We start from the raw sequence: 24,718 nt of genomic DNA, 5'->3' as shown, positions 1-24,718 counted from the left end.
GCCACCTTCAACGAACAGCAGGATCTTTTTTGTCAGAAGTTGCAACAGTGTTGTGTACTCTTTGACTTCATGGACTCTGTTTCAGACCTGAAAAGCAAAGAAATTAAGAGAGCAACACTGAATGAACTGGTTGAATATGTTTCAACAAATCGTGGCGTAATTGTTGAATCAGCTTATGCTGACATAGTGAAAATGGTGAGTGATCCTGTTATATTTTGAATTTTAATAAAATATCTTAAATTATTCAGTTTGCAACTCTAATGGCATCTAACTCAGAATTGCTCTTGGTTATTCTGCTAATATAATATAATAATATAATAAGTTAATGATAAGTTGGCTTACAAGATTGTTTAGAAAGGCTTGTAAAAACAAACAGACAACTTGCAAGTTTTAATTATTAGCTGAAATATGTATTCAGGTTAATTGAGATGAAAGAACTGCTATATTGCAGATGCTTGCAGTCTGGGTAAGCTTTGAAGTTGTTCTCATTCAGAAAATGGCAATATTTCGGTGTTGCCTGTCTTTGTTTATTTAAGAATAGCAGTGGTGTGACAGGCTAAAGTTTTCTGGTAAAGATTGTGCTGGTACTAGTGTCAGAAGGTTTATCAGTGTAGGAAAGCAACTTTGCTTTGTAAATACTTTATATGGCTGTTTGTTACTGTTTTGGCCTTGGAGAGCTGTGCTAGAGTGTTCCAAGTGGTTTGCTTCACTTGTAAACCGCAGGATGACTTGTACTGTGTAATTTCTACAAATGGCTTGTTGAATAAGCAGCAAAATATTTGTGGTCATTATCTGCTGACTTTCCCAGGTTTTCTTATGTGCATTTTCAAATAGTACATAAGTGATGTTTTAGCTATACGTATACTCCACATACAGGGAATGCAACTGAAGGGTATTTGACAATATTTTAAAATTGCATTTTTCTAGAAACGAGCATTGTGCATCAAGGCTAATGGTTCTCTAAGCTTAGGTCAAGTTTACATAGGCACAGTGCTTACTTTAGAAGTAGCTATTGGGAATGTAAGCAAACCAGTTCAAACACAACGCCTACAACTTTTGTAGTTTTCTATACAGTGCAACCTATTTTTCGCCTCTGTGAGCAGCTGATGTGAAATCAGATCTTTAATATAAATAAGCCATTATACTGAAGGGCTAAGAGTATTGAAACCTCTTTAATGATTTTGACCATTTCACCAGTTGCTTATTAGTTTTCACAGAAGATCTAGGACACTGGAGTATTTCAGTTCTAAGTGGTTTTTTTTATGCAAGTAAAACGTATGTCCACCTCTTCGGTGGTGGAGTTCTTGGAGGGGAGGATGTTGTGTGTATTTTTTTGCTGTTGATGGCAGCAAGCCTGAATCCTTGCAGTATTTTCTTGCTCTGTGTGCCCTCTCTAGCCTCTTGTTAGAAGAAAGAGTATCCTAACTAGCCTATTGTATTTGTTGAAGGGAGAGTTTCTTTTCTGTTGGAGTTGTTTTCTTCTGTTGGAGATAAGGTGTTCCTGAGCTTGTTCTCTTGAGGTGGTGGTTGTTGTGCAAATGATTGGGCTCTGTAGATGCTTGTTTTTCCTTCCGTGACAAATTGCAGTCTTCTTTCCTCCCCTAAAATGACAGAAAATGAAGAAGGCTTTAAATGCTCAGTGAGAGCTTTTTCAGAGCTTGAGACAAAAGATCCTTCCAAGCCTGAATAGTATTTCTAGTCTCCCTGGCAACTGGCAGCAGAAAAGGTCTTTGCTGTGAAACAGGATGAAGTACCAGCTTTCAGAAAGCCTCTGGAAACAACACGTGTGACAGGCTTGAGGCATTTTTTTGTAGCAAAACTTTTGTGAGATTTAAAAGATTCTTCTTACTGTTTTAATTTTTACTCTCTTCAGCGCTACTACTTTAAAAGAAAGAATGTTTTGAGTTCTTTGCAGATTTTGAAGGATAGTGACTTCAGTACAAAAATATAGAAAGAGGCCTTAATGAAACTCAGCCGTTGTCTGACTGGTAGTAAAGGATGACCAGACTGCAAAAATTTACTGAAGAAAGCCAGGGTGGCAGCAGTGGCAAAACCAGAGCCAGTTTCTTTCCAAAGCCCCGTTGGCTTTCCCTTGGCCTGGGACACCTTTCCTTCAGCTTGCAGAGGAAGCAACACAGTTTCCTTGGAGTCACCCGGGTCTTGAGAGTCAGCAGTCCCTTACAGATAGCAAGAGGGGAGAAAATGCTGTTTATGACTAGTGCCCAGGCAAGGCCTCCGCAGGTGAGGAGGTCTCCTGGCATTCCTTTCCTTTGCATGGGCTCTGCTACCATTTTTTCAAGAAACCGGGAATGGAACAAGATCATAACAAATTAAAATATTTGTTTAAGCAGATGCACAGGACATACGCTGCAGGTTATCTTGTTGGTCCCCCAGGCAACCTGATTTTCCTATAGTTTCTTTGCCAGACGGTTTGGATTAAGAACTGTTTGCTTACAAATACTTTTGAAGGGGTAGCACAGTGGTCTGTACACCTCCTGAGTCATCTAAAACTAGCATCTTCTCTGTCAGGAAGTTGAAAATACTCTGAAGCTAATGGCAAGTTAGGGTTGGGCACTGTGACTATTTTAAGTTTTAAAAATTCTGAGGAAGTTAGAAACCTTTAGCCTTTATCAAGTTTGGGAGCATAATAGAAATGTCCCTGTAGTACCCGTCTCTTCTCAGTCTCCTTATGCCTGCCAACCTCCCCTCATTCCCCACCAGCATATAAAAATCCAGTGTAAATGAGATTGTCCTAGAAGCCTGCACAAGCTGTGAATTCAGAATTCCCCAAAACATCAGGTTTCCCTATTTGTATGCTCAGAAATGGGAATTTAATGTCTTTCCAAATGCTTAGCACCTTGAGAAGATTACAGCCAATGAGGGACTAATTTTTTTCCTTTATTTTAATAAAATATAGTTGCTGTATCTTAATGCATTAATGGGCACATATTCAGATGTCACTTTCACAAAACTTAGGAAGATTTAATTTAGACAGCTAATGCTGGGTTTCTCTGGAAACCTATCTAGCTTTTATGATTTTTATTTCTAAAATCACAGTTTTGGAATGAGACTCCACTTCTGAGGGAAAAGGGATGTTTTAAATAATACGAGAGGATATAGATAAGAATTTGCCCCTAGAAGAACAATGGGCATTTTAACCCAAACCACATTTTTGATCAATATCATTAGCAAGACATTAGAAAGAAGCCAATGAGACACAGGTAGCAAAAAGTATTTTGACCATAATGAAGTAAATGAACCAGTTCTTTAGGGAGACAGGCTAGTACATAAGAATGATACACAGTTTAATCTAGGTTTCTGGCATTCTCGGGAGACTGATAGTGCTACTAGATGTACTGAATACTGTGAAAATCATAAAACTTAGTTTTATAAAGATCTGGCCAAGAGGCTCGCTGTTTGTTTCTGCTACATATGTATGTTCTGTACTTAGTAACTTTGGTTTAGACTTAACACTTTTGTGTTCTGTACTTTGAGGTTAGGTGCTAAATGACAATTTCAGCTCAGGATGCATCTAAAAATAAAAGGTTGCTTTTTCAAGAGACATCACCAGAAGCAGAGGTGGGGAGGTCTCTGTAGGGGGTGATTTGTAGGTTGGATGTTTTTGTTGAATACTTTCTAAGAGTAGACAGTATCTTATGATTTGAAAGTAGCCCTGAAGAGAAGGATTTGGGAGTGTCGATAGATGAGAAGCTCAACATGAGCTCATGCAGCCCAGAAGGCCAACCGCATCCTGGGATGTATCAAGAGAAGTGTGGTCGGCAGGTCAAGAGAGGTGATTCTGCCCCTTTACTCTGCTCTTGTGAGACCCCACCTCGAATACTGCGTCCAGTTCTGGTGCCCCCACCGTAAGAGGGACGTGGATCTGTTGGAGCGTGTTCAGAGGAGGCCACAAGGATGATCCAGGGGCTGGAGCACCTCTGCTATGAGGACAGGCTGCGGGAGCTGGGATTGTTCAGTCTGGAAAAGAGAAGACTTTGGGGGGACCTAATAGCTGCCTTCCAATACCTGAAGGGAACCTACAGGAAGGCTGGGGAGGGACTTTTTACAAGAGTGTCCACTGATAGGACAAGGGGAAATGGGTTTAAGTTGAAGGAGAGTAGATTTAGATTGGATCTTAGGAAGAAATTCTTCAGTACGAGGGCGGCAAGACTTTGGAATAAATTGCCCAGAGATGTTGTGGCTGCCCCCTCCCTGGAGGTGTTCAAGGCCAAGTTGGATGAGGCCTTGAGTAGCCTGATCTAGTTGAGAGGTGTCCCTGCCCATGACAGGGAGGTTGGACTAGATGATCTCTAAGGTCCCTTCCAGCCTAGGCCATTCTATGATTCTAATAACAGAACCAGGATTATAGTCTTGGTTTTTTGGGCTTGATTAAAATTCACATTCTCTGACTCCTCTTCCCCCCTCTTCTTCCCTCAGCTGGTTTCTGTTGTGCTCCAGAATCTCAAGTCCCTTGTGCTTATAAAATTATTGGACAGCTGTACCGTTTCGTGTTTTGTTTTTCTGCTGTGCAGTGAACTGGGTGACCACTGTAGTGCCTGTCCGTACAGAGTATTATTGCCCTTCTACCCTAGAGCAGCAGCGTCTGCAACCTTACGGTGTACTGACAGGAGACAGTGGCAGGACATAGAATGAAGCATGTAAGAGTAAAAGAAAAGTCAGTTTATGCAAATAGCTCTTTTTCTCTTGTGTACTGAGGCAGCTGATTCTTCTGTGCGGAGCCAGCTGGATGACTTGAGGATCTTTTCAAGTAGTTTTGTGAGATTCTTCGAACACCTTGGAGAATCCATGGAAGCTGTCCAGACTGTCAGAGATCTTCTTTTGTGTCTAGTAGGCTCAGGTGGTTAGTAGCTATTCAAAACAGATTTGATCAAAAAAGGTGAAGAGTTTGAAAGATGACTGGAAAAGCTGGGCGAAAGGTGTTCCTGAAACAACAGTAGAAAAAGCAGAAATTAACTTTGTATTCTCTCTTATTCATGTTAAAGATTTAAAATCCATAATGTTATGTCTGTTAGGAGAGGTGACATTTATTTTTCTTTTGGCATCTGAAAGATTCATCTTCTATCCAGATTTCTATATACTTCAAAAATCCCTGAAGAAACCTTTTTAAACTTGCCCCTTTGAAATTTAGATATTACTATATCATACTTGTAGTAACTTGTTAGCTATTTTTCTTAGTTTTTTTTCAAAGTTACTCTGTGTTGAATCAAGAAGTTACAGTTGTTATGTGTTTCTGACTTGCCAAAACCTTGAAATATCCTGAAATTTTTGAAGGTGAAAAATTATAAACAGTTCTTCAATTCTTACTTGGAAATGAGAAAGATCTTAAAATAATTACAGTAAATAACTCAAAAATTAGATATATTTTTGGGAATGTCTGCCTCACATGTGAAGAGAGCTCTTTTAAATAATAATTGGTTAGTCATATCGTATTTTTTTGTCTTCTATAAGACCTCAACTCTCTGTGTCACACAGTTAAAAGTTGGCTTTTGTAAGGGGTAGCAAATTTTCTTTCAACTTCCATGGTTTCAGAGGAAAATATTAAATATGACTGTGTCTAGCTACACACTTACAAAAAATGTTGAGACCGGAGTTACTTTGTTATTTTCATTGGCCTGTTTCAGACTTGGTTGTTTGGATTTAGCAGTTTTGAGAAAGTAAATAATAAAAGTGATGTATTATTACTTTGAAGATGGTTTTGTTTAATTTAGTATTAGGGTAGAAGCACTACCTTGCTGACTGTGATTTGTGGAAGCATTAAAAGTGGTACAGCTAAACAATTTATTTTCTCTTGCAGATTAGTTCTAACATTTTCAGAACACTTCCACCCAGTGATAACCCAGATTTTGATCCAGAAGAAGATGAACCAACTCTGGAAGCCTCATGGCCCCACATACAGGTATGCGATTCCTTTAGTTTCAAGCCTTCTTGTAAGGCAAGATGTGAATACTGGAGTCATTTTGTGCCTCTCGTAGGAATGTCTACGTTGCTTTTATAATACAACTGAGTTTCTATACGTGGGAGGGGAAGAAGGGTGGTAACTTTTAACATATACTAAAAAATGGCAGAATGTAAGTCTTCCCAGTTGCTGAGGTTAAACGGATGTTAATGGTTCAGTGTTTTCGTGACGTTACCAAAGATGGAGTAATAGCCTTTATTTTATTTATCTTCTGAGCAAGAAATAGCTATCTCCTCATTCTTCCCACCCTCTTCCTTCCTTTCATGCAAAAACTTGACAATGTAAGCGTTGTTGTTTGGTAACAGTTGGTTAGTTGCTCTATTGTTCCATTCCTGTGCCAATCTCGTGATTTTTATGACATTGCTCTAATCAATCACGTGATTGACTTGCAATACCACTGAATTCTAAATTTTTTATTTCTCCCTCTCCCCCCAATTAACTGTTAAAAGTTTGGCAGACCTAAGTCACTTGTAATCATCCAAGTTCATATCTCAAGATAGTTTGTTGCCGAATTTATGTAAGTAGTACGAGTTAAATAAAAGTTATGTAGCGACTCCCGGTAGTGGGTAGAGGGCTAATAGCCAGGACACATCTGCAAACCATTCTCTCCCCTCTCTTAAGAGACTCAGAGGGCTACTCTGTTGCTCTAATGTTACAACTCTAATGCATCAGCAACTGCATTTATTTAAAAACTGTGCTTCTAATGGTGGCTATTAAAAGTACATGTTCAGGGTAGTAGTTGAGACTTAAACCAAGTAAGAAAAAGTTACCACAAAAAAGCAACTCTACGGGTTAAAGGCTGTGATAGTTGTTGTCTTACTTTGTATATGAGTGATTCTAATTCGCAAGAGAAATGACTGTAATGGAACTAGGTGAGAGGCTTGGTTTTGTAGGGGTTGGGGTGGGGTGAGGGCTGTGCCAGTGTCTCTTCTAGTGAGTAGCAATATCCTGTGTCTTCCATAATGCCCTTGTCTCTCAGGAGGGAAATTTGTAAATGTTAGCTCAGTTCACTTCAGGTCACAAATAAACTATAGTCCTTCTTATAGGAAAGGACTTGTGATTTCTGTGATCATGGTTGTTCTGTTTCTAAAGCAGAGGATGGAGCATGGTAGCATTTAAAATTATATTATTGTGTTGTCTATTACCAAGCTTTAAAAAATTCTGTACTCTGTCGTCTGTTGTGCCACTATTTATGCACAAGAAGACAAATTAGGGCTGTACAGGGAAGCTTGGGTTTTAGTACAGTTCTGTTACATGAGATTTGTTTGCATTTAAACTGCTGAGCTGAAAAGCTCTTGTTGCTGTCCATCAGCAGGGAAGATCGAATGAAGGGGAGCTTCTGCTTTGCAGATGCAGCGTACCCTCCTTGAGGCTATGCGTAAGGAACCATCATCTCAAATGCTTGAGATAAAAAGTACTTATTGTCAAGCACTTATCTCAAGTGAGCTTCATAATTATGATACGAATTACTTGGGTGTTGGCACTCGGTTTAATAAGTGCTCACGGTGGTGACGGTTGAACTACACACCTGCGAGTGTGACCACAGCTCTCTCTGGGTTTGATTTAGAAGTTCAGTCAAAACTTAAGCAGCCCTGACTATATCTAAACTTAAGAGATCTTTCCCCCTCGATTCTCTATTAGTGGAGAGATGCCTTATGCATATTTTTAAATCTGCTCTTGTTATGGAAGTACAGTATTCTGTGTCTTGGACCTCTGCTGCACCCCAAACATGGGAGTTGTGCTCTTATTTCTTGGTACTTCTCTGCCACCTCAGGCCAGGCCTTGCTAGTTCTATCTCCTGGCTGGTTTTCCATCTGTGGGCATTGTGGGCCCGTAGTGAGCAAGGACTTGAACTCAGCAGAAATAATACACTACAAAATATAAAGGATGTTGAAGATAAGTCTACAGAAGGTCCCTTCTTTGAATTAAGTGTCCAGGATGTAGAAAGCAAACATTAAGGTTTCTGTGTATTCGTTCAACTTTTTAATGACTTTTTATTTTTGAGTTTTACAGCTGAAACTTAATTTCAGGAACACTTAGCAGATCTCTTTAAGGGATTATGTGATGTTAGAGCACTTAATTTTACCTCAGTGTTGATAGGTGTTTAGTAATTTACTTCTGCATAATAAATTCTTAGTATAGTAGGACATGTGTATGTATGTAATACTTTGAACTTGGTTTTTTGTCTAATAGTGACATTGTCAGTAGATTATTAAGCTTTGGCTTTTCTGGGAAGTAGTGTTCTTGATACTTACTGTAATTCTTTCAATAAATTCTGGCAGAGGCTGTGATTAAGCAGTCGTGTTAGGTTTTGGTTTCCTTTTGTACCTTTTAAGAGTGTAAATAGAACCACTGACTTGGTGGCAGGGCTGACATCTGTGTTATGGTGTACTTACTAACTTCAAAATTTTCATTTCAATGTTTGTAGTTGGTGTATGAATTTTTCCTGAGGTTTTTGGAGAGCCCAGACTTTCAGCCTAGCATCGCAAAACGATACATAGACCAGAAATTTGTACAGCAGGTAAGTAGAGAGTTTTCCCACCCTTAAAGATTGCTTCTCAAGCCGAACTTAGCAGATGGCTGTACAGCGATGAAGAATATTAAAGTGTTTGTATTGACACAGGGTTAAACTGTAGTTGTTCCAACAGTGGCTTCTGCCAAACAATTAAAGAGCGCATCATACCCCACAGGCTCTATGTAATCAGTAACTTCAGAAACACTTTGTTTTCAGGTATCAACCTCGGTGCTTTGCGATGCAAGATATTTTTTAATTTGTAAATACAAGTTTTTAATGATTTGTAACCTACAGACAAATCAACAATGTACTAATTAAATTTTTGTAGTGCTTTTGTGTTAGTTTTTTCATAGTAGTTATAGTATATGAAGTGTGTTCCAACATCTGCTAACTTGTGATTAGATAGTGTCATCCTCTTTACTATTGTCTGTTAAGCACAGAAGGAAAATCAAGTAAGAAAGTACAGAGGATAATCATGCTTCTTCAAGCAAAGTAACTCTGAACAACAAAGTGAAGTGATATTTCATATTAAATAAAAGTGCTCAAGGAAGCAGACTGTAGGATACCATAACAGTTTTTGTCCAAGGGTTATCTCAGTGGGGATTGATTTTTTTTTTTTTTTTAAATTTTTTTTTTTACCATATCAAAATACTTGTTTGTCAAGGAAAAGCTCGGTAGCTTAAGAGTGCTGGCAGGTCATCACAGTACAGCAATGAAAAGTAAAACCAGATGGATGTTTGCCCTCCCCACCTTCAGTGACTGTATATAACTTCCACTTGTTTAGTTTTACTGTTCTTTCTCCTAGGGGTTTCCTCCTTCTTGGTTTTATTCAACTTTCCCACAAAACTTAGGCCTGAAGCTGCTGCTGAACTAGTGGCTGTGGGTGTCCAGTTTACTAGTTTGACACGTAGTTCTTGAGAGCTGTGCTGCAGAGTTTCAATTCCTGACGTTTCCCTTGATCTTTCTGTAGACTCCAAGAAAGACAGTGCAATGAACAGCTAGATATATATATGGGGAAAAAAGTGGAGTTAGTGATCCTGAGAAATTCCTTCTATATATAAAAATGAAAATGAGCCTGAGCAAAGCTCCTGAACAGCTGTTTCCAGTCCCTTATGCTGCTCGGGGTAGGACATACCGAAGCTCACAGACCTGGGCTGAGCAGGAGGCTGTTACTCACGTGGTTAGTGCAGTTAGCATTTCTCAATATGCTCTTACTTGGACATGCAAAAAAAAAATAAAATAGCTGAAGGTAGTGGTCTATAATGAGATGGGAGTATCTTCTAATGTTTTCAGGTGAGTCTGGTCTTTTCTGTATCCTTCGAAAAATTTCCACAAAAAAACCAAACCCTTGTGAAAGATGTTGGTTTATTGCAGCATTTACAGAGAATCAGCTAATAATTTATGTATCTTATTTTATGACCCCCTCCATATTAAATCATCAATTGTGAAATTTATTGTATAGGGATGCTTTTACATAACCTTCAATACACAAGTAGCTTTTTGAGATGAGCAGTGCAGGATTTTTAATTTAGAAGTTCTAAATATCTGACACGATTTTGATTCATTCTGATTTCTTAAAGACCAAGTCGAAATAAGCTACTTACCTGAGTTTTGATAATCTAATTTGTAAATTTTTTTTGTTTTGATAGCGTAATAGTTGTTGGAATGGCTTTGATGTCTTGTACACAGACTTTTGAAGGGAATGAAGCTGCTGGACTTTTTTTTTCAAATCAGCTTTATTAAAAATTGAGCTCTAGAAGTATTAACATCCAAACAATTTTCAGTTAAGCTGATTTTTTTCTAATGTAAACGTGTAACTTAAACTCTAATCCGTTAGAAACATAACAACATGTTTCTCAAATGTAACACATTTTCATTTAAATTTTAAAGTTGTTGGAGCTCTTTGATAGCGAAGACCCGCGAGAACGTGATTTCCTAAAGACAGTTCTTCATCGAATTTACGGAAAATTCCTTGGTTTAAGAGCATTCATCAGGAAACAGATTAACAACATTTTCCTCAGGTATGCTGCAGGGGCGGGGGTGTATATGTGTGTGTGCTGTATGTGTGTGACCAGGCTGAAGGGTATTTCATCTTGCCTTCATGGTCTGGGTCTGCAGTAATATACTCTTGAAATAAAAGATCTGGCTTTGGTCTGTGATCTGGCTTTCAAAGATTTGAAGCTTATGAAAGGTTTGCTCTTTGGAATCTTTTAATGATCTGTTTTGGGTTTTGATGGTTGTCTTTTTTTGTAACAGGTTTATATATGAAACGGAGCACTTCAATGGTGTTGCTGAACTTCTGGAGATATTAGGAAGGTACGTTTGGTCTGACACAGAAAAAATACAAAATGTTGCTGTAGGTGTTTCCTTTAGCTTTCTTGCTTTGGGAATGGAGGGAGGAAAGAGAATTATTGCAATAACAAGTAGTTATTGCAATGTGTAGTCACTGATACAATCTAATACTATGTGGGTTACCATATGAATATCAAATTAGTATATAGAATACAAATTATTCTTTTTATAGTGCAGTTTTTAAAGGTGACTGGCAAAATATTTCTCAAGGGTCTTTGTCGGGACTATCTAGTCTTGCTTATCTTGTATCTGATAGATGACTTGTTCTTTGCTTCAGAAAATGAATGTTGACTTTTGCCCTCATGCCAAATGAAATGCTTTAATCTGGTTTTCTTTAAATTCTATTCAGGAAAGCCTTGTAAATGCTAGGGTTATTTAGTTGGCTTTTTTGACATTATTTCACTAATTTTTAACTTTGAGGTTTTCTGTGATTCTATTTTACTGTTTTTCCAAAACTTGCATATCTTTCACAGTAGAAGATTTTATAAATGCTACTGGTCTATCTGAAAATCCAAACATTTTGAAACTATCACGAAACAAATTTTCATTAAAATCAAGGGAAAGGGATACCACCGTTTTCTCAGTTTTATCTAAAATGTAGGGGAGGGTGGAAAAACCCCAACCTCTTCCTGAAGGACTGTCAGCTCTGAAAAATAAGATCACTGAATCAATGGGACAGCTTTTTAACTTTGTGTTTTGAAAGCAAAAGTTGTTCAGCGATCTCAAAACAGATGTTCTGACTTCACTGTTAAAACGGTTCAAAATTGTTTGCCATGTATTTTTTTTTTTTCCTCTGCAAGTTGCTAATTGTTGTGGATGAAATGGATCAGTGTCTTGGTGTACCTGTCTAAGCTTTACAATTAGACAGCAAGAGTTACTGCAGATGGTTTTACTTAATGAATGTGATGATAAAAATACTTCAGCTCATCTATTAAGTATTAGTGACTTCTGCTGTGGTTCTGTGGTGTTACTGCCAAGAGTCTAAACTCACATGATACCAGCACTTGAAAGACTGTGCATATGTAGAGCAATATTTTGATGGATTCAAGATAATCATGTTTAGAAACTGAATCAGAAATTGAGTGTCTCTTGAATTTACAGAAATTCTTGACTTAGTAGGAAAAGAATTTTTTTTTTTCAATAAAAATAAATCATGCTTATTCATGTTTTCAGTATTATCAATGGTTTTGCACTGCCACTGAAAGCAGAACACAAACAGTTCCTTATGAAAGTTCTGATTCCCATGCATACTGCAAAGGGATTAGCTTTGTTTCATGCACAGGTAAGATTTTGCCTATTTTTAAGAGTGGTGGGGGTTTTTTATATTTGCATTTGAAGTTAATGAAATTTAAAGCAGTGTGTGGTGTTATATTCCAAAATATTTGCAGATTCAGATACTCTTCTTATTTTTTTTTAAGGATCTTACAGACCTTATATCTAAATGTTAATTTTGACAGAAATATTTAGCATATATTAAAAGTGAAGAAATATAACAGTGAGTCAAAGTCACGTCATCTGAAGTGGGAAGCTTTACTGCTCGCTAGTCTTGTCACACTTTAAGCTTCATTTAATCCCAGGACCCTGTGCTGTTATCACTTCCTTCTTGTAACTCAAATGCTGTGTATAAAGGAGCCTTGAGTATGGCCAGGTACTTATTTCAGAAGTGCTTTTTTATTTCTAAAACCATGCCAGTGATGCAGAGAGGGAGGAGAATGTTGGATAGAAACGGCAGAGATGTACAGTAGCTCTCTGGATCAGCTAGAAATTATGCAGATCCATGACACGCTGTCAGAATGCTGCGGCTCTTCCTCTGGCTTTCATTCTTATACTTTGCACAGATGTTCAGCCTTTTATTTGAGGAATGTATGTCCTTCCTAGACATATGGCACTTGAGTATTGGACACGTTTGATGCAAACTCACAAGTAATTCTGCTGTGGCTAATTCAAAACTCGTGCTGTTAACTTAGCTCACCAATGCAGCTTCTTGCAGATAAAGATGCGAGGAAACGAGTTTCTAATTAAAGTGACATCCTTATGACTGCGTAGCCTACAGACAGGATCCAGTCAAAAGCTCAGTTAATTCCTACTTCTCATACCAAGTTTTAATTAAGTCATTTGGCTTTGTGGCCTATTGCTACGTGACGGGCTGCTCCATGGAGTAAGTCAGTGGTACAGAAGGGACCAGCGTGTCCCGCTGAGGGATTGGTGCAGCCCCCTCTCCTTCCACCGTGACCCCGGCAGGGCCCTGTTAATCCAGCTGTGCTGTGCGTGGCACCTGGTTTGCTGACCAGGCTCCTCCTCTCTCCCCTCACAAACCGCTTGTGCCCTGTGCGGTGTGAGCGCTGGGCCCTCCTGGTTTCCTGCTGTCCTGAAGGTGGAAACGGCCGTTAAAGCAGCTTTGCCATGAGGGGTGGCCCGGTCGCTGGGTTGCTACGGTACAGGTTTAGCCTGCTCTTGAAAGTTGAAGCCTTAAAGCTGAATTGAGTCTTTGTGTCTTTGAGCAATAAGGCATTACTGTACAGTATGTTTAACGGGATTTTATGAGATTAATGTGTGACACTTATTTTTCTGAATCTACACATATACATCCATAGCCTAAGGACAAAGGAAATCAATTTGACTTGTTGTAATTACAGTGCTGTAATTACCTGCTTTGGGACAACAGATAAAAATGGGGTAATGCTTAAACTCAAGCATCCAAAGTATTGAAATGTACATGTAATGCATGTAAATAATTTTTGTCTCTGCTTTATATTTTGAGTTGAAAAATGCTGTGACTTGTTAAAATTGGTCTTAATGGAATCTAGGATTATAACCAGCTCAGTAATAGGATTATTGTATGGTTTCTGTAGTGGACAGAGGTATAGTTGTTCAGTTACTTAACCATGCGCTAAGTAACTCAACAGTAAGTAATTATATAAGGTGTGTTACCATGCTTTGGCCTGAGAATACCTCTGGACAGAAATCTTGAGAGGCTGGAAGAGCACAATGCTGATTTAATCTCATTATGTTTCCCTCACTCTGCTCTTCCCCCTCTTGACTGTGGCTGGACACAGGGCCCTCAGCTGGGCAGGTGCTGCCTGAGCTCTTGTGGCTCTTGTTAAAATTCTTTCACAGCTGTAACCGTGTCACTGATTGGTGTGTGCTGGAGATGTCTTGTACTTGAGCCATCCATGCTCAGGCAAACCTCTTTTGAAAACATTTTTCTTTTTTGGGGGCCAAAAGTATTACCTTTTTTACCCTGGTATAGATGTTTAAAAAATGAGAGCTTTATAATGCTAATACAGGAATCGATGCTGAGAAAAATCTGTCTGGATACTGGTTGTGAGTCAGAGAAATATCTGTCAAACTTAGAAGTCATTTTCTTCTACGAGAAAAAAAAAAAAATTTTTGATATGCAGGAAGTTTTTGTAAGATACAGCAGGTTTATATATCTTGTTGCTTTAATTGCTGTATTGTTTAGTTTGGAAGAATTTAAAATGGTTGTGTTAGGGGTGTCTTTGGGCTGGGTTCTCCCCCTCCTGCCAATCTGAAGTGCTTCCATTATAAGTCGTGATATTTAGTTATGCAGCAATGTCTAAACACTGTCTGTTTAAAGTAAATAATCATATGAATTATGTTCTAGCTCGCCTATTGTGTTGTACAGTTCCTGGAAAAAGATACAACTTTAACAGAGCCTGTAAGTGTTTTTCAGTTGAATATTTTTCTATTTTTAATTTCAACTAAATATTTGAGTGTAGCTTGTGACAATTCTATAGCAGTGCTCTCAGAGCTATCTTGATTAATGATCCATAGGCATGTGTGTTTTGGGGGGGAAGGGGAAATCTAGAACAGTTGCTAAGAAAGCCCCAGGGTTTGAAAGGACAGTTGTCTCTTAACCTGTGACCAGGAGAGAGCACAAATTTAAATAAGTTTGAACTGCTGCTGTCATGCAGATTGCCTCGTGAGAAAGCACATAAAAGTTGTATTCCCTTCTGGTAAGAACTAAAATGTCAATATTTTTGATGCTGATGGTTTCTGCCGAGCCCCTGCGTAAAGCCAAAATATTTTAGGGAATAAACAGTCCCAAAATAAAAGTTGGAAAGAATAACACCGCTTTATTTAGATGGAAAGAACTCTGAAATTCCAAATGCGATGTTGCTCCTCTGTCTCTTCAGTTGCTGGGGTGCCTCTTGGCAGTTGCAGTACAGGTGCTTCAGGCATCGGTGGCTTTTGCCAGACTGAATCTCGCCTGATACGTATCGACAGCTCGGCTAAACAGGGGTTTGCAGGGCCTCGTGCAAGGGCTTTGCAAGTGCCGTCAAGAAGATGCAGGCTCAGGGCCGGGCAGTGGCTCCTGGGGATGCAGATTGATGTCAGGCCAGCCCGAACAGAAGCTGGGTTTAGTTGCACAATCAGAAATCTTTCAATTAGGCTTATGTTGATATTTAAATGTTTTTTTCCTTTTTTTTTTTTTTTTTTGGCAATAGAAAAATGAAAATCGTGTGCAAAACCTGAATTTTTATATAGAGAAAAAAGATATAAATAGCTTTGTGGAAATAACGTAGGTCAGTGGAAGCTTGTTTTTCTGCACAGCCACTTAAGTATTGATGTTCCTCATCAGAATGCAAGTTAGTCTGTAGGTGGGTGGAAGGTGGTGGACCTGACTGTCTATAAATTAGCCTTGTCTACGTGAAGCATCTTCTTTCCGCCCAGTGCTGCAGTGTTGCCAGCCATACTGGTCAATAAGCTTTTTTTTTATTATTATTTTGATAGGGCAAGGAGAAAGGAATTGCACAAGTCTGAATCCTTAAGCTGAGCAGTAAAACAACCCAGGCATTTTGACTGCTAAGCTTGACGTGTGAGCAGAAAATGTGTAACATTACATAAAAACCTGCAAGATTGAATGAAGTGACAGCATGACAAAGTCAGAATTTCCTAATATGAATTTACAGACTGTGATACGGGATTGGAGCCCAAAGTTTTAAGTGAAGAAAGCAGGGCCTATAGTATATGCAGTTATATAGCATGTAGAATTCTGGTTGCTTCTTAATCAGTAAAGATGAAGTCTGAATGGAGGAGAGAAAAGAATTCACCAAGGAGTCACTGCCTGTACTTGCTTTGGTCATTACTCTGAGCATATAATAAAATCAGCTTTATAAAGGAGTAAAAGTTAATGAGATGATAAGCAGAGAAGCTTTAAGAAACTTTCTGAAATGCTTGAAAAGTAAATGTTGAAATTTGGGGCAACTGATGAGATAGCATCTGAAATTTTTTTTTTGGCTCTAGGTCAAGTAGTATTTTAAGAATTCTATTGGAAGGCTGTCTTCACGAGTACCTTACTGTAATTTTTCTGGCAGGAATTGTCACTCAGGGTCAGTTTAAAGGACATTCAATCCGAGCTCTTGTAACTATGGTAGTCTGCCTTAGGTCAGTCCTGATGTTTGCAGAGCTGACAAGAAGAGTTTGTTACCTAACCCTGCTAAGTGCAGTGGCCTTTACATTGAAGAATCAGGCTAAACGTGCAGTCCTTGTACCGACAAGAAGTTTTCTAGCAGGTGCCTACTGCTGTAAGTCACTTAATAGGAATTCTGTAGCTCAGGGAAGAATATTTTTTTTGTAGTAAGTTTTGTGTAGTAAGAGCAGTAACGTTTCAGATTTGCATTCATCCTGATTATTTCTTTGAATAAAATCTTTGAACGTAAATGTGGGTGTTGCTGCTTTTTAATAGGAAATTATGATCAAATTGGTGACTGATTATTCTCCCTGCAAGAAATAGGTGTCTTGTTGAGGTCTGCACTGTTACTCTCAGAACATGTTATTTCTTTAGCAAGTCTCTAGAGTGACGTATATTCCACACTCTTACAACAGCAAGTGCTGGAGACTGGACTCTTCCAGCTCACTCAATTATATGCTTTTGACACGAAAAAATTCATACTCCAGTTAGGAGTGTATGGTATGTTCTTACGGTTTCCTTTGGCAAATGTGGTTTTCTGAAATGTTTTGGCTTCCTTGCTTTGTTCTGGGCAAAGGGAAGGTGTTGTAGAATGGGCTATTCTACCTGGAAATATTTGGATTTGGTCTTTAAAAATAGAGAATCTCAGTAGTATATGACAAGAGTCATTTGGCTATGAGCAAATTAACAGAAAATGGCCTCAGATTTTAAAGAGTATTTACATAAACTGCTATAAATTAAGAATCTAGAGAAACAAATTATTTCATGCAAGTCTGACTCCTTGAGAGTGGAGGAGAAGGGACTGAGTGAAGGACTGCAGGATCAGGTAATGGAAGAACTCGAAACTCCCCTGCCCCCCTCGCTGTGCCATCACGCTGGCTCTCCACCAGCTCTGCCGTGGGTCGGTTCCAGCGGAGCAGCTCCAGGTGAGAGCTCCGCATGTGTGGGCCCGGCAGCAAGAGCTGTCACCTGCGTGGGCTGACCCAGGCCTCCTGTGCCCTTTTCGGGTGCTGGGCATTTGCATTTTGGTTGTGGGTGTCTTTCAGCCAGGTCAGTAGAACTTGTATGGTCCAGGGCTCTGTGAGGAATCGGTTCTTTCCTTGTAACTCGCTTCATTTTTGTGGATTTGAGCACAGGGCTTCAGCAGCTGCCTTGAGGTTTGGGCGCCTGTTCAGCGTCATTTGAAGCGACGTTCCGTTTTGTGGTAGCAGGACATGCGAGTATCCTAGGATAAAGACTTGTGGGCACTTAAAATCGTATTAACTTTTTTCTGGAAAGTCACTCTTGAAAGTATAGCCGTATGTGAATGAAACAGCCAGCTGGAAAGCTGGGGAAAAAAAAAATCAACGTGGCAGAAAGCAAACACGGGAGGTATTCAAATAGTTAAGTTTTACAGTTGGATACGATCAACTAGGTGCTGTTGTAGCATATAAAAAGAGGTGCATTGCTCAGAATGGAAGTTGATAAGGCTGTGAGAGTTTCTGCTTCTGAAACACACAATTCCAGCTCTTTTTTGCCAGTATTAATTTTGTAATTTAGATGCCATGTTGGATGTTTGTTCCTAGGAAATGAGCCTCCAGCCCTTGTTGTGTGCTCCCCTTTCCTCCTGGGGCTGTGATTTCTGATTGTTTCCCCAAAGGTTTTTTTTTTCCCCAGTCTTGTGTAGGAGAGTTTCCAGTGTAGATACTGGAATATACTTTCTCTGTAAATTCACAGCGGATTGGTTTGTTTGGGTTTTTCAGATGGTGGGTTTTTTGTTGGTTTTTTTTTGTTGTTTACAGTCTTTAGCATTTCAAATTCTAGAAGAAAAAAGGAAGTGGTGTATAGCCCTGTCTGTGCGGGCAGTGCATACTGATTGCTCTTGGGCTTCAAACCTTGATGCCAAGACAGGTGGCAAAGTAAGGATGAGTAGAAGAGGAAAAATATTTTGGGAAATCTAGCTGCAGGGGAGTTACCTTCATTTTGTGATGCTTTGATGTTACCAGAATCCTATCAATTAATGTATGTATGGAGATGGCAGCAGAGTGTGAACAGATAAGACTTGAGAAGTGATAAAGGTCTAAATTATCATGATAATCTAAACAAGATAAATATTTAAAGGAGACGAGGCAGTATTTGTTTTCAGTTGAACTACGTTGTAGCTGCATTCCATTTTCATTTAACCTCTGGATAAAGAAAAGCAAACTAGTACTTTTTTTTTTTTTAACTCTTATCAAATATGCAATAGAAATTTGTTCTGCTTTAACTTGTTTGTATTTTTAATATAGGTAATCAGAGGACTGCTCAAATTTTGGCCAAAAACTTGCAGTCAGAAAGAGGTTGGTTTTCTCTCTTGCTTCTGTTTTCTTGTTGTGTTTCTTGTTTCTGGCTGCGATGCAAGATGCCGTGTGGCAGGTTCCTGCACCGGACCCCTGCGTGCTCCTCAAGTGACCTTGCAGAAAATGCGCAGTCTTGAAGCTTCTTGAGGCTCTCGTCTTTGTCCTGCAGCTCAGTGCAATTGTTCTTCTTTCTGTGGTGTTACTATGTTAAAACTATATTTCAAAAGTTGCGTTCTAATTCAGATACTGCATAGAGAAGCGATTTTTCTGAAGTGAGAAGTACATAGGTAGATGTAGGTCGGGTTAGAGGTAGTCATCCACGATGTGACACAGAGTGAGTGTTTGAGATACCGAGTGTCTGGTAAAGCCTTCTTTGTGTCTGGGAAATACATTCTTTTTCCGTCATACAAAAAATGACTTTAAATTGTCTTGATATTTTTTTTGTTCTTCTATGTAAATCAAAATGAATTTTAAAATCAGGACTTTGAATTATGCCCCCCTCTTTAAAAGTGGGTCTCTTAACACTGTTGTCCCTGTTGGTGTGTGTGGTGGTTTTTCCATGCCACCAAGGTAGCGTTTTGCTAGTTGTAACTGAAAACGATAATTAACTATTTATCAGTCCAAAAGCTACCTCAGAGATCTCGGGTAATGGCAACATGCAGCCATTTCTGAAGAAATAAAATGATCTAGCAAGTTTTTTAACTGCAGAAGCGATTCCATGAAGTGTTCAGAGCAGTGACACAAAAGTAGAAATCCAAGACGAGAGCTGTAACCTGGAAGCTGAAACTGATGATGGACTTCTTTCCGGCTGCAAAAATCCCAGGGATACCTATAGCATTGTACTCACACGGTGTTCTTTGCAGGCTTCATGACTAATGCATAAACTGTATTTTGTTTCTGTTTACAGTGGTGATACATAATGTTCTTATATTTTTGATAAATTTCTTTTATGCAAACAGGTCATGTTTTTAGGTGAAATTGAAGAAATCTTAGATGTAATAGAACCGACACAATTCAAAAAAATAGAAGAGCCTTTATTTAAGCAAATATCCAAGTGTGTGTCAAGTTCACATTTTCAGGTAAGAGGAAAAAAAATGGGTAAATAAAAAGTAACTTGTAATAGTTTTTGTGGCTGTTGACCTCTAAACTTTATGTTTCAGGTTGCAGAAAGAGCTTTGTACTTCTGGAATAATGAATATATTCTTAGCCTGATTGAGGAGAACATTGATAAAATTCTACCGATTATGTTTGGCAGTTTATACAAGATCTCCAAAGAACACTGGAATCCGTATGTAATGGTTTAACTTTGTCTGTAGTACCACAAATAAATTGCCCACTGTTTCAGGTTTGGATCATAAATGTCTAAGTGTGACTTTGTTTTTACTTAAATCAGATGAAATCAATGAGAGTTATGGGTGCTAAAATGGATGTTCAGCTTTATCATGCTTTTGTTGTTCTGCGTTGTTATGATGGAGGCCTGAAATTTATTGAAAAAGGATGAAGAAGTTGGATGATGGTGTTCATTCTGTAATCACATTTGATTTCCTGTGTTAGCTGAAAATGCAAATTAATACTACTTATGCCAAAACAATTTCCATGAAAAGCTTCTGCTGTATTTGTGCTTTGCTGCCCTTTACTACTTCAGATGAAGGAAATCTTGTCAGTGTCTTCATAAGTAGTTATTGCTGCCCCGTGAGGTAAGAAGACACTAATAAGTGAGGGTGAATCCTCCCACTGTAAAGGATGGTAGGAATGGGAAATGAGTTGTTACTACATCTTGCATTCAGTGCCACAAGTTAGATATCAGTATTTTTACAGCATGTTTGAAAGAAGCAGTAATCATACTGAAATACTAAAAAGCCAAGTTTGCTTGCATCCAGCATCCTGAATTGCAAGTCAATTTGCAGAACGTAAAGCTCGTCCAGGCAAAAGCCAAGATTGGCAGGAACCTCCCATAACTGTGAAGTCTGTCAGGTGTCCTTTTTTAAGCTCTTGAGGCTCCCCAAGTTTCCTGTATTTATCTAGATGCTGGCTCGAGTTGCAAATATATCAGCTGAGACTGAATATAGATTTTGGAGAGTTAGTTCTTGGAGTATTAACAGTACTTGGGACCTCAACAAATTTGAAGGCTGCCCCTCTCTCCCTACCTGCTGACAGAGGTCGCTCTTTATGAAGGAAGGGAAAGACACAGCATCCCGTACCTTGAGGATGAGGAACTTTGGAGAAGAAAGTCTAACCCTTTGGTTTCAATCTGTTTTGGAGGGCAGAGAAATGTGCTTAGACCCATCTAGCTGTCCAATATGGACCTAATTACTCAAAATCAAGCTTTTCCTCTCAGAAGACCAAAACCCAGAATAAGATTTTTGTCTTCAAAGCACGTGAAAGCCACTGTCAAAAATCACGTGGCCAGGCAAAACAGACTATGCATTCTGACCGTGCCTGAGGCTTTTGAAGAGCTGGGTGCCACGAGGGACAGGGTGGACTGAAAAGGCAAACATCGGCCTTGGGTTACTTCCTTAGATTTTTCTTCATTCCTTTTTCTTCCTTCATTTTTCAAGGTCACAAGACTGCACAGCACCCCTGCTCTGCAGCCTTACACCCAATACTGCCGTGTCAGGGTGAGCTGCTAGGGAGGGGAAAGATAGGGAAGGCAGTTTAGGGGTTTTTTGATGAGTGATAAGCTTAATGATAGGCCCTTTTAAAATGTCTGACTTCATTGCTGATTTTGCATTTCTTTGTATGATGAAGAGGTTTAAAGTAGATAAACACCACAATATTTAAGATAGCTTATTGAAATATGAACACTTTCACGAAGGAAGAGTAACACCTAACGTGGAAATATGGATGGCCAGGTTAGACGCAACCAGTATTGTTTGTGCTGTGGAGTTTCTTAAAGAAACCAAGGTACTGGAACATTCTCTGACATTCTCGATTCGGTTCCCTGCCAGCAAAACCACCTCCTGTCCAGAACCGCTCCCGGTAGAGCTTTCAGTAGCTATAGTTAAACCGTGTGCCTGTGGTTCCACTACCACATTCTTCTGCCTGGCCTTGAAGCTATTAGCCAGAAGTTTTATTTTTCTAGACTCTTGTATTCCATTACTCAAGTATTATAAAATGACTGTTAAAACTCCATTTACTAAGTGTTAAGAAAACTGAATTACTTTATAGTACAGCCACAGTAATTATATCCTGTGCAAGGAGTCGGGCATCTAAGGTTAAATAGCCATTTCAAAAAAAATGTTTAATTATCCATTTTATTAATTTACAGAGGAAATGAAAGGATTTTGTTCCATTTGTATCTTAAATAAGAAGTTCAGATTCCAAAAAAAGAAAAGGAACACTTGTTCACCGAATTTGTGTTGAGTAATTCTAACGGTTGTGTTCCTTCTGTTCTAGAACTATTGTGGCACTGGTGTATAACGTGCTGAAAACCCTAATGGAAATGAACGGAAAGCTTTTTGATGAACTCACAAGCTCATATAAAGCAGAAAGGCAAAGGTACCGATTCTTCTAACTGCACATTAATGAATGCGTACCGGCTAAAAGAAACAAAACAGAACCGTGGCGGCTGTGGGGTTTGGTGGTGGAACCTCTTGCCAAGTTCTTGCTGCTGGGTGTCAGGGGGTTGGCGAGAGCCGAAGCCCAGCGGCAGGGAGGCTGCCTCATGCTGCCTCTGTCACTTTGGGCATGGGGTGAGTTGCCTGAAGAAAGCCGAGCTGGAGGTTGGTTCCCAGCTCCACTAAAACCTCTCTCTTATGCTGCTAACGTGCTAAGCAGCGCTGCTGGAGTGAGGGCATCAATCATCCTAGGGCAGCCGGGACTGTGTGCAAAGTGCCCTCTCAATAGTTGTGCTTTTCTCCCCCAAAGATGCGTCGTGCCTTCATTTGTTTGCACGTGATACAGAACCTCTGTAGAGTCGCAGCCCTCTGTGCAAAGCCACCCTACAGCGGTTGCCTAAGTTTGTTGGAACAAAGTTACCAATTCATACGCTCGATTTTTCGTAAAGGAAACTAACTGCCTCTAAAAATAGCTTTGGAGAAAAAGTTCCAAGAGGAGTTACTACATGTAAATCACAGTTGTTAAGTAACTGCATCTCCCCATTGCACTTAGAACACATCTGAAATGAGTACTTCTTCTTTCCTACAGAGAGAAAAAGAAGGAATTGGAACGCGAAGAGTTGTGGCGAAAGCTCGAGGAGTTAAAGCTGAAGAAGGCCATGGCAGAAAAGCAGAACAGCACTCACAATGTGCTAAATGCACACAATACAAGTGCCAAATAAAAGACCACCTCTACTCGGCAGAGATACTTTTTTGTACCCTTTTGAAATATATATACGGATTTGCAAAAGAAACCTCATCACTATAATAGAAACAGCCAATTTTTTTCTCTGGCAAATGTAAAGATTTGAATTTAAATACAGCAGTTAAGTGATGTCATTACCACAGCATATTGTAAATCTGTCTAATTATTGATATACTGTCACTTCCAACGTTTCATAGAACTGAATTATCATCCTTAATGAGTGAAATAATTATGGGAGTGGTGAGAATTATGACTTGAATTTTTGATTGTGTTGCACATAGGTGGTATAGTTTGCTATGTACATTTTTTTCCTTGTTTTATATGTGCTTTTCACATCGCTGCATACTTTGGTTAAGATGATAGAAAAGGCTTCTAGTTGTGCTGTATTTTCTCAAATAAAACCAAGGTACGTTACCCGTAATTTGAGCTATTTAGTATGTGCCCCTTACAGCAGTGAAAGGAACTCAGATGGTGCTGTCCTTGAATTCCTGATTGGATTTAGAGTTAAGTTTATATAATGCTCGCAGTAGACTGAGGCAAAGTAGGGAGAGAAAGTCAGCTTGAAGAGGTTGGGGTGGTCCATGTGTCTGAGCTACCACTCGGTGAGTGGTTTTGCCCCTTCTTGCTGCCTCTTGGTCCTGGGCTGCTTAGAGATTTCCTCCTGCTGCAGCTGAGGATGGAGCTTCCTCGAGCGAGCCCATCAATGATGCTCGTCGCCAGCCCAAGGGCTCCCTGCAGAGTAGTGCAGGTCTCTGAGGGACTATCTGGGAAATTTCTTCATTAGCTTTAGCATCTCATAGACTTAAAAAATGAGACCAAAATTTGGATATATATTACATTTTTTAATAAGGAGGAAAGGATGTCAGTAAGTAGTTCCTTGTTTTATTTAAAGAAAATGCAGTCTGTTTCCATAAGGTGGAAAAGTAAAAATAGAAGTCTTGTCTGTTTACTTGATCAAGTATTTTTCACATCTTTTATCAGAGTACCATTCCAATCTCTTAAATTGCAGTTGTGTGGAAAACTTTTGTAATGAAAGATCTTTGGGGAATTGAGCAGCATTCAATAAAGTCTTTATGTTTGTATTTAGTGCTGTATATCACATCTTTGTGTTTATCAAGACCAGGAGAATTAGAATGGCTCTTCCAGACAACCCTTCAACTACACAAGTCTCTGAATACCCTGTGGCTTTTCACCGAGTGGCAAAAGCGTTGGAGTCAGAGGCTGCTGAGGTTTCAGTTTTGGTGAGTAGGGTGGCAGGCTTTGTTCTGCTCTGGTGGTCAGAAGAGCTGAGACAGGTGTCCTGGGCTCTTCATACCTGTTGCTTGGCTGCTTTACTGACATTATTCAAGCAGTTTCCAGGGGAGGGCGGGGAGAGTTTTGATTACACTGAATTGACTTTACTATGATTTTATTGTTACTTCAATTTTGTCTCTACGTAGCTGTGTTTCACAGAGAAAATGGGAATAACACAAGTGTAATTGTCTTGCACTTCCAGTAGCTTTCTCTGAGCAGAACCAAGTAGTTGCTATTCTCTGCATGTCAGTTTTATTGAAAAAGATGACATAATCAGCTGACCAAAGTAGACTCTGACATGGTAGGTGGCTGCCCAAAACTTGGCGAGAAAAAAAAAAAAAAAAAAAAGTAGTCCTTTATTTTTCCATGGTGTTGCCTGAAGCCAGATGTTAAACACCGTGGGGCCTGCAAGGGAGCGCTTTGCCAGTGCAGGAGGGAGACAGCTGCTGCACAGCCAAATTTTACCTCAGGTTAGTACTTCGGTGCCTTTTTCCATAGAGGAATAAAACCCCCCCCATTTGAGAGAA

At 39.3% G+C, this 24,718-nt stretch overlaps 1 protein-coding gene across 1 annotated transcript; it reads left to right on the top strand.

Moving 5' to 3' along the window:
* PPP2R5A (protein phosphatase 2, regulatory subunit B', alpha) lies at nucleotides 1–22,958 on the top strand. The gene is made up of 12 exons (XM_009875475.1): nucleotides 1–195; nucleotides 5,816–5,917; nucleotides 8,406–8,498; nucleotides 10,383–10,513; nucleotides 10,749–10,808; nucleotides 12,018–12,126; nucleotides 14,470–14,523; nucleotides 18,546–18,596; nucleotides 19,556–19,675; nucleotides 19,757–19,884; nucleotides 21,993–22,094; nucleotides 22,743–22,958. The coding sequence occupies exons 1-12, from the start codon at nucleotides 70–72 to the stop codon at nucleotides 22,873–22,875; spliced, it is 1,209 nt and encodes a 402-aa protein (XP_009873777.1). The 5' UTR covers nucleotides 1–69; the 3' UTR covers nucleotides 22,876–22,958.
* Nucleotides 22,959–24,718: the final 1,760 nt, after the last annotated feature.

Source organism: Apaloderma vittatum, unplaced genomic scaffold, assembly GCF_000703405.1.
Source record: "Apaloderma vittatum isolate BGI_N311 unplaced genomic scaffold, ASM70340v1 scaffold5998, whole genome shotgun sequence".
NCBI lineage: Eukaryota > Metazoa > Chordata > Aves > Trogoniformes > Trogonidae > Apaloderma > Apaloderma vittatum.
Note: the sequence above shows the minus strand (reverse complement) of the source record. Positions and strands in the feature narration are given on the sequence as shown.

Coding starts and splice junctions, on each gene's coding strand:
- PPP2R5A (XM_009875475.1), top strand. CDS start 70: ATGGACTCTGTTTCAGACCTGAAAAGCAAAGAAATTAAGAGAGCAACA. Junction 10,809..12,017: donor CTTCTGGAGATATTAGGAAG/GTACGTTTGGTC, acceptor TCATGTTTTCAG/TATTATCAATGGTTTTGCAC. Junction 12,127..14,469: donor TAGCTTTGTTTCATGCACAG/GTAAGATTTTGC, acceptor ATTATGTTCTAG/CTCGCCTATTGTGTTGTACA.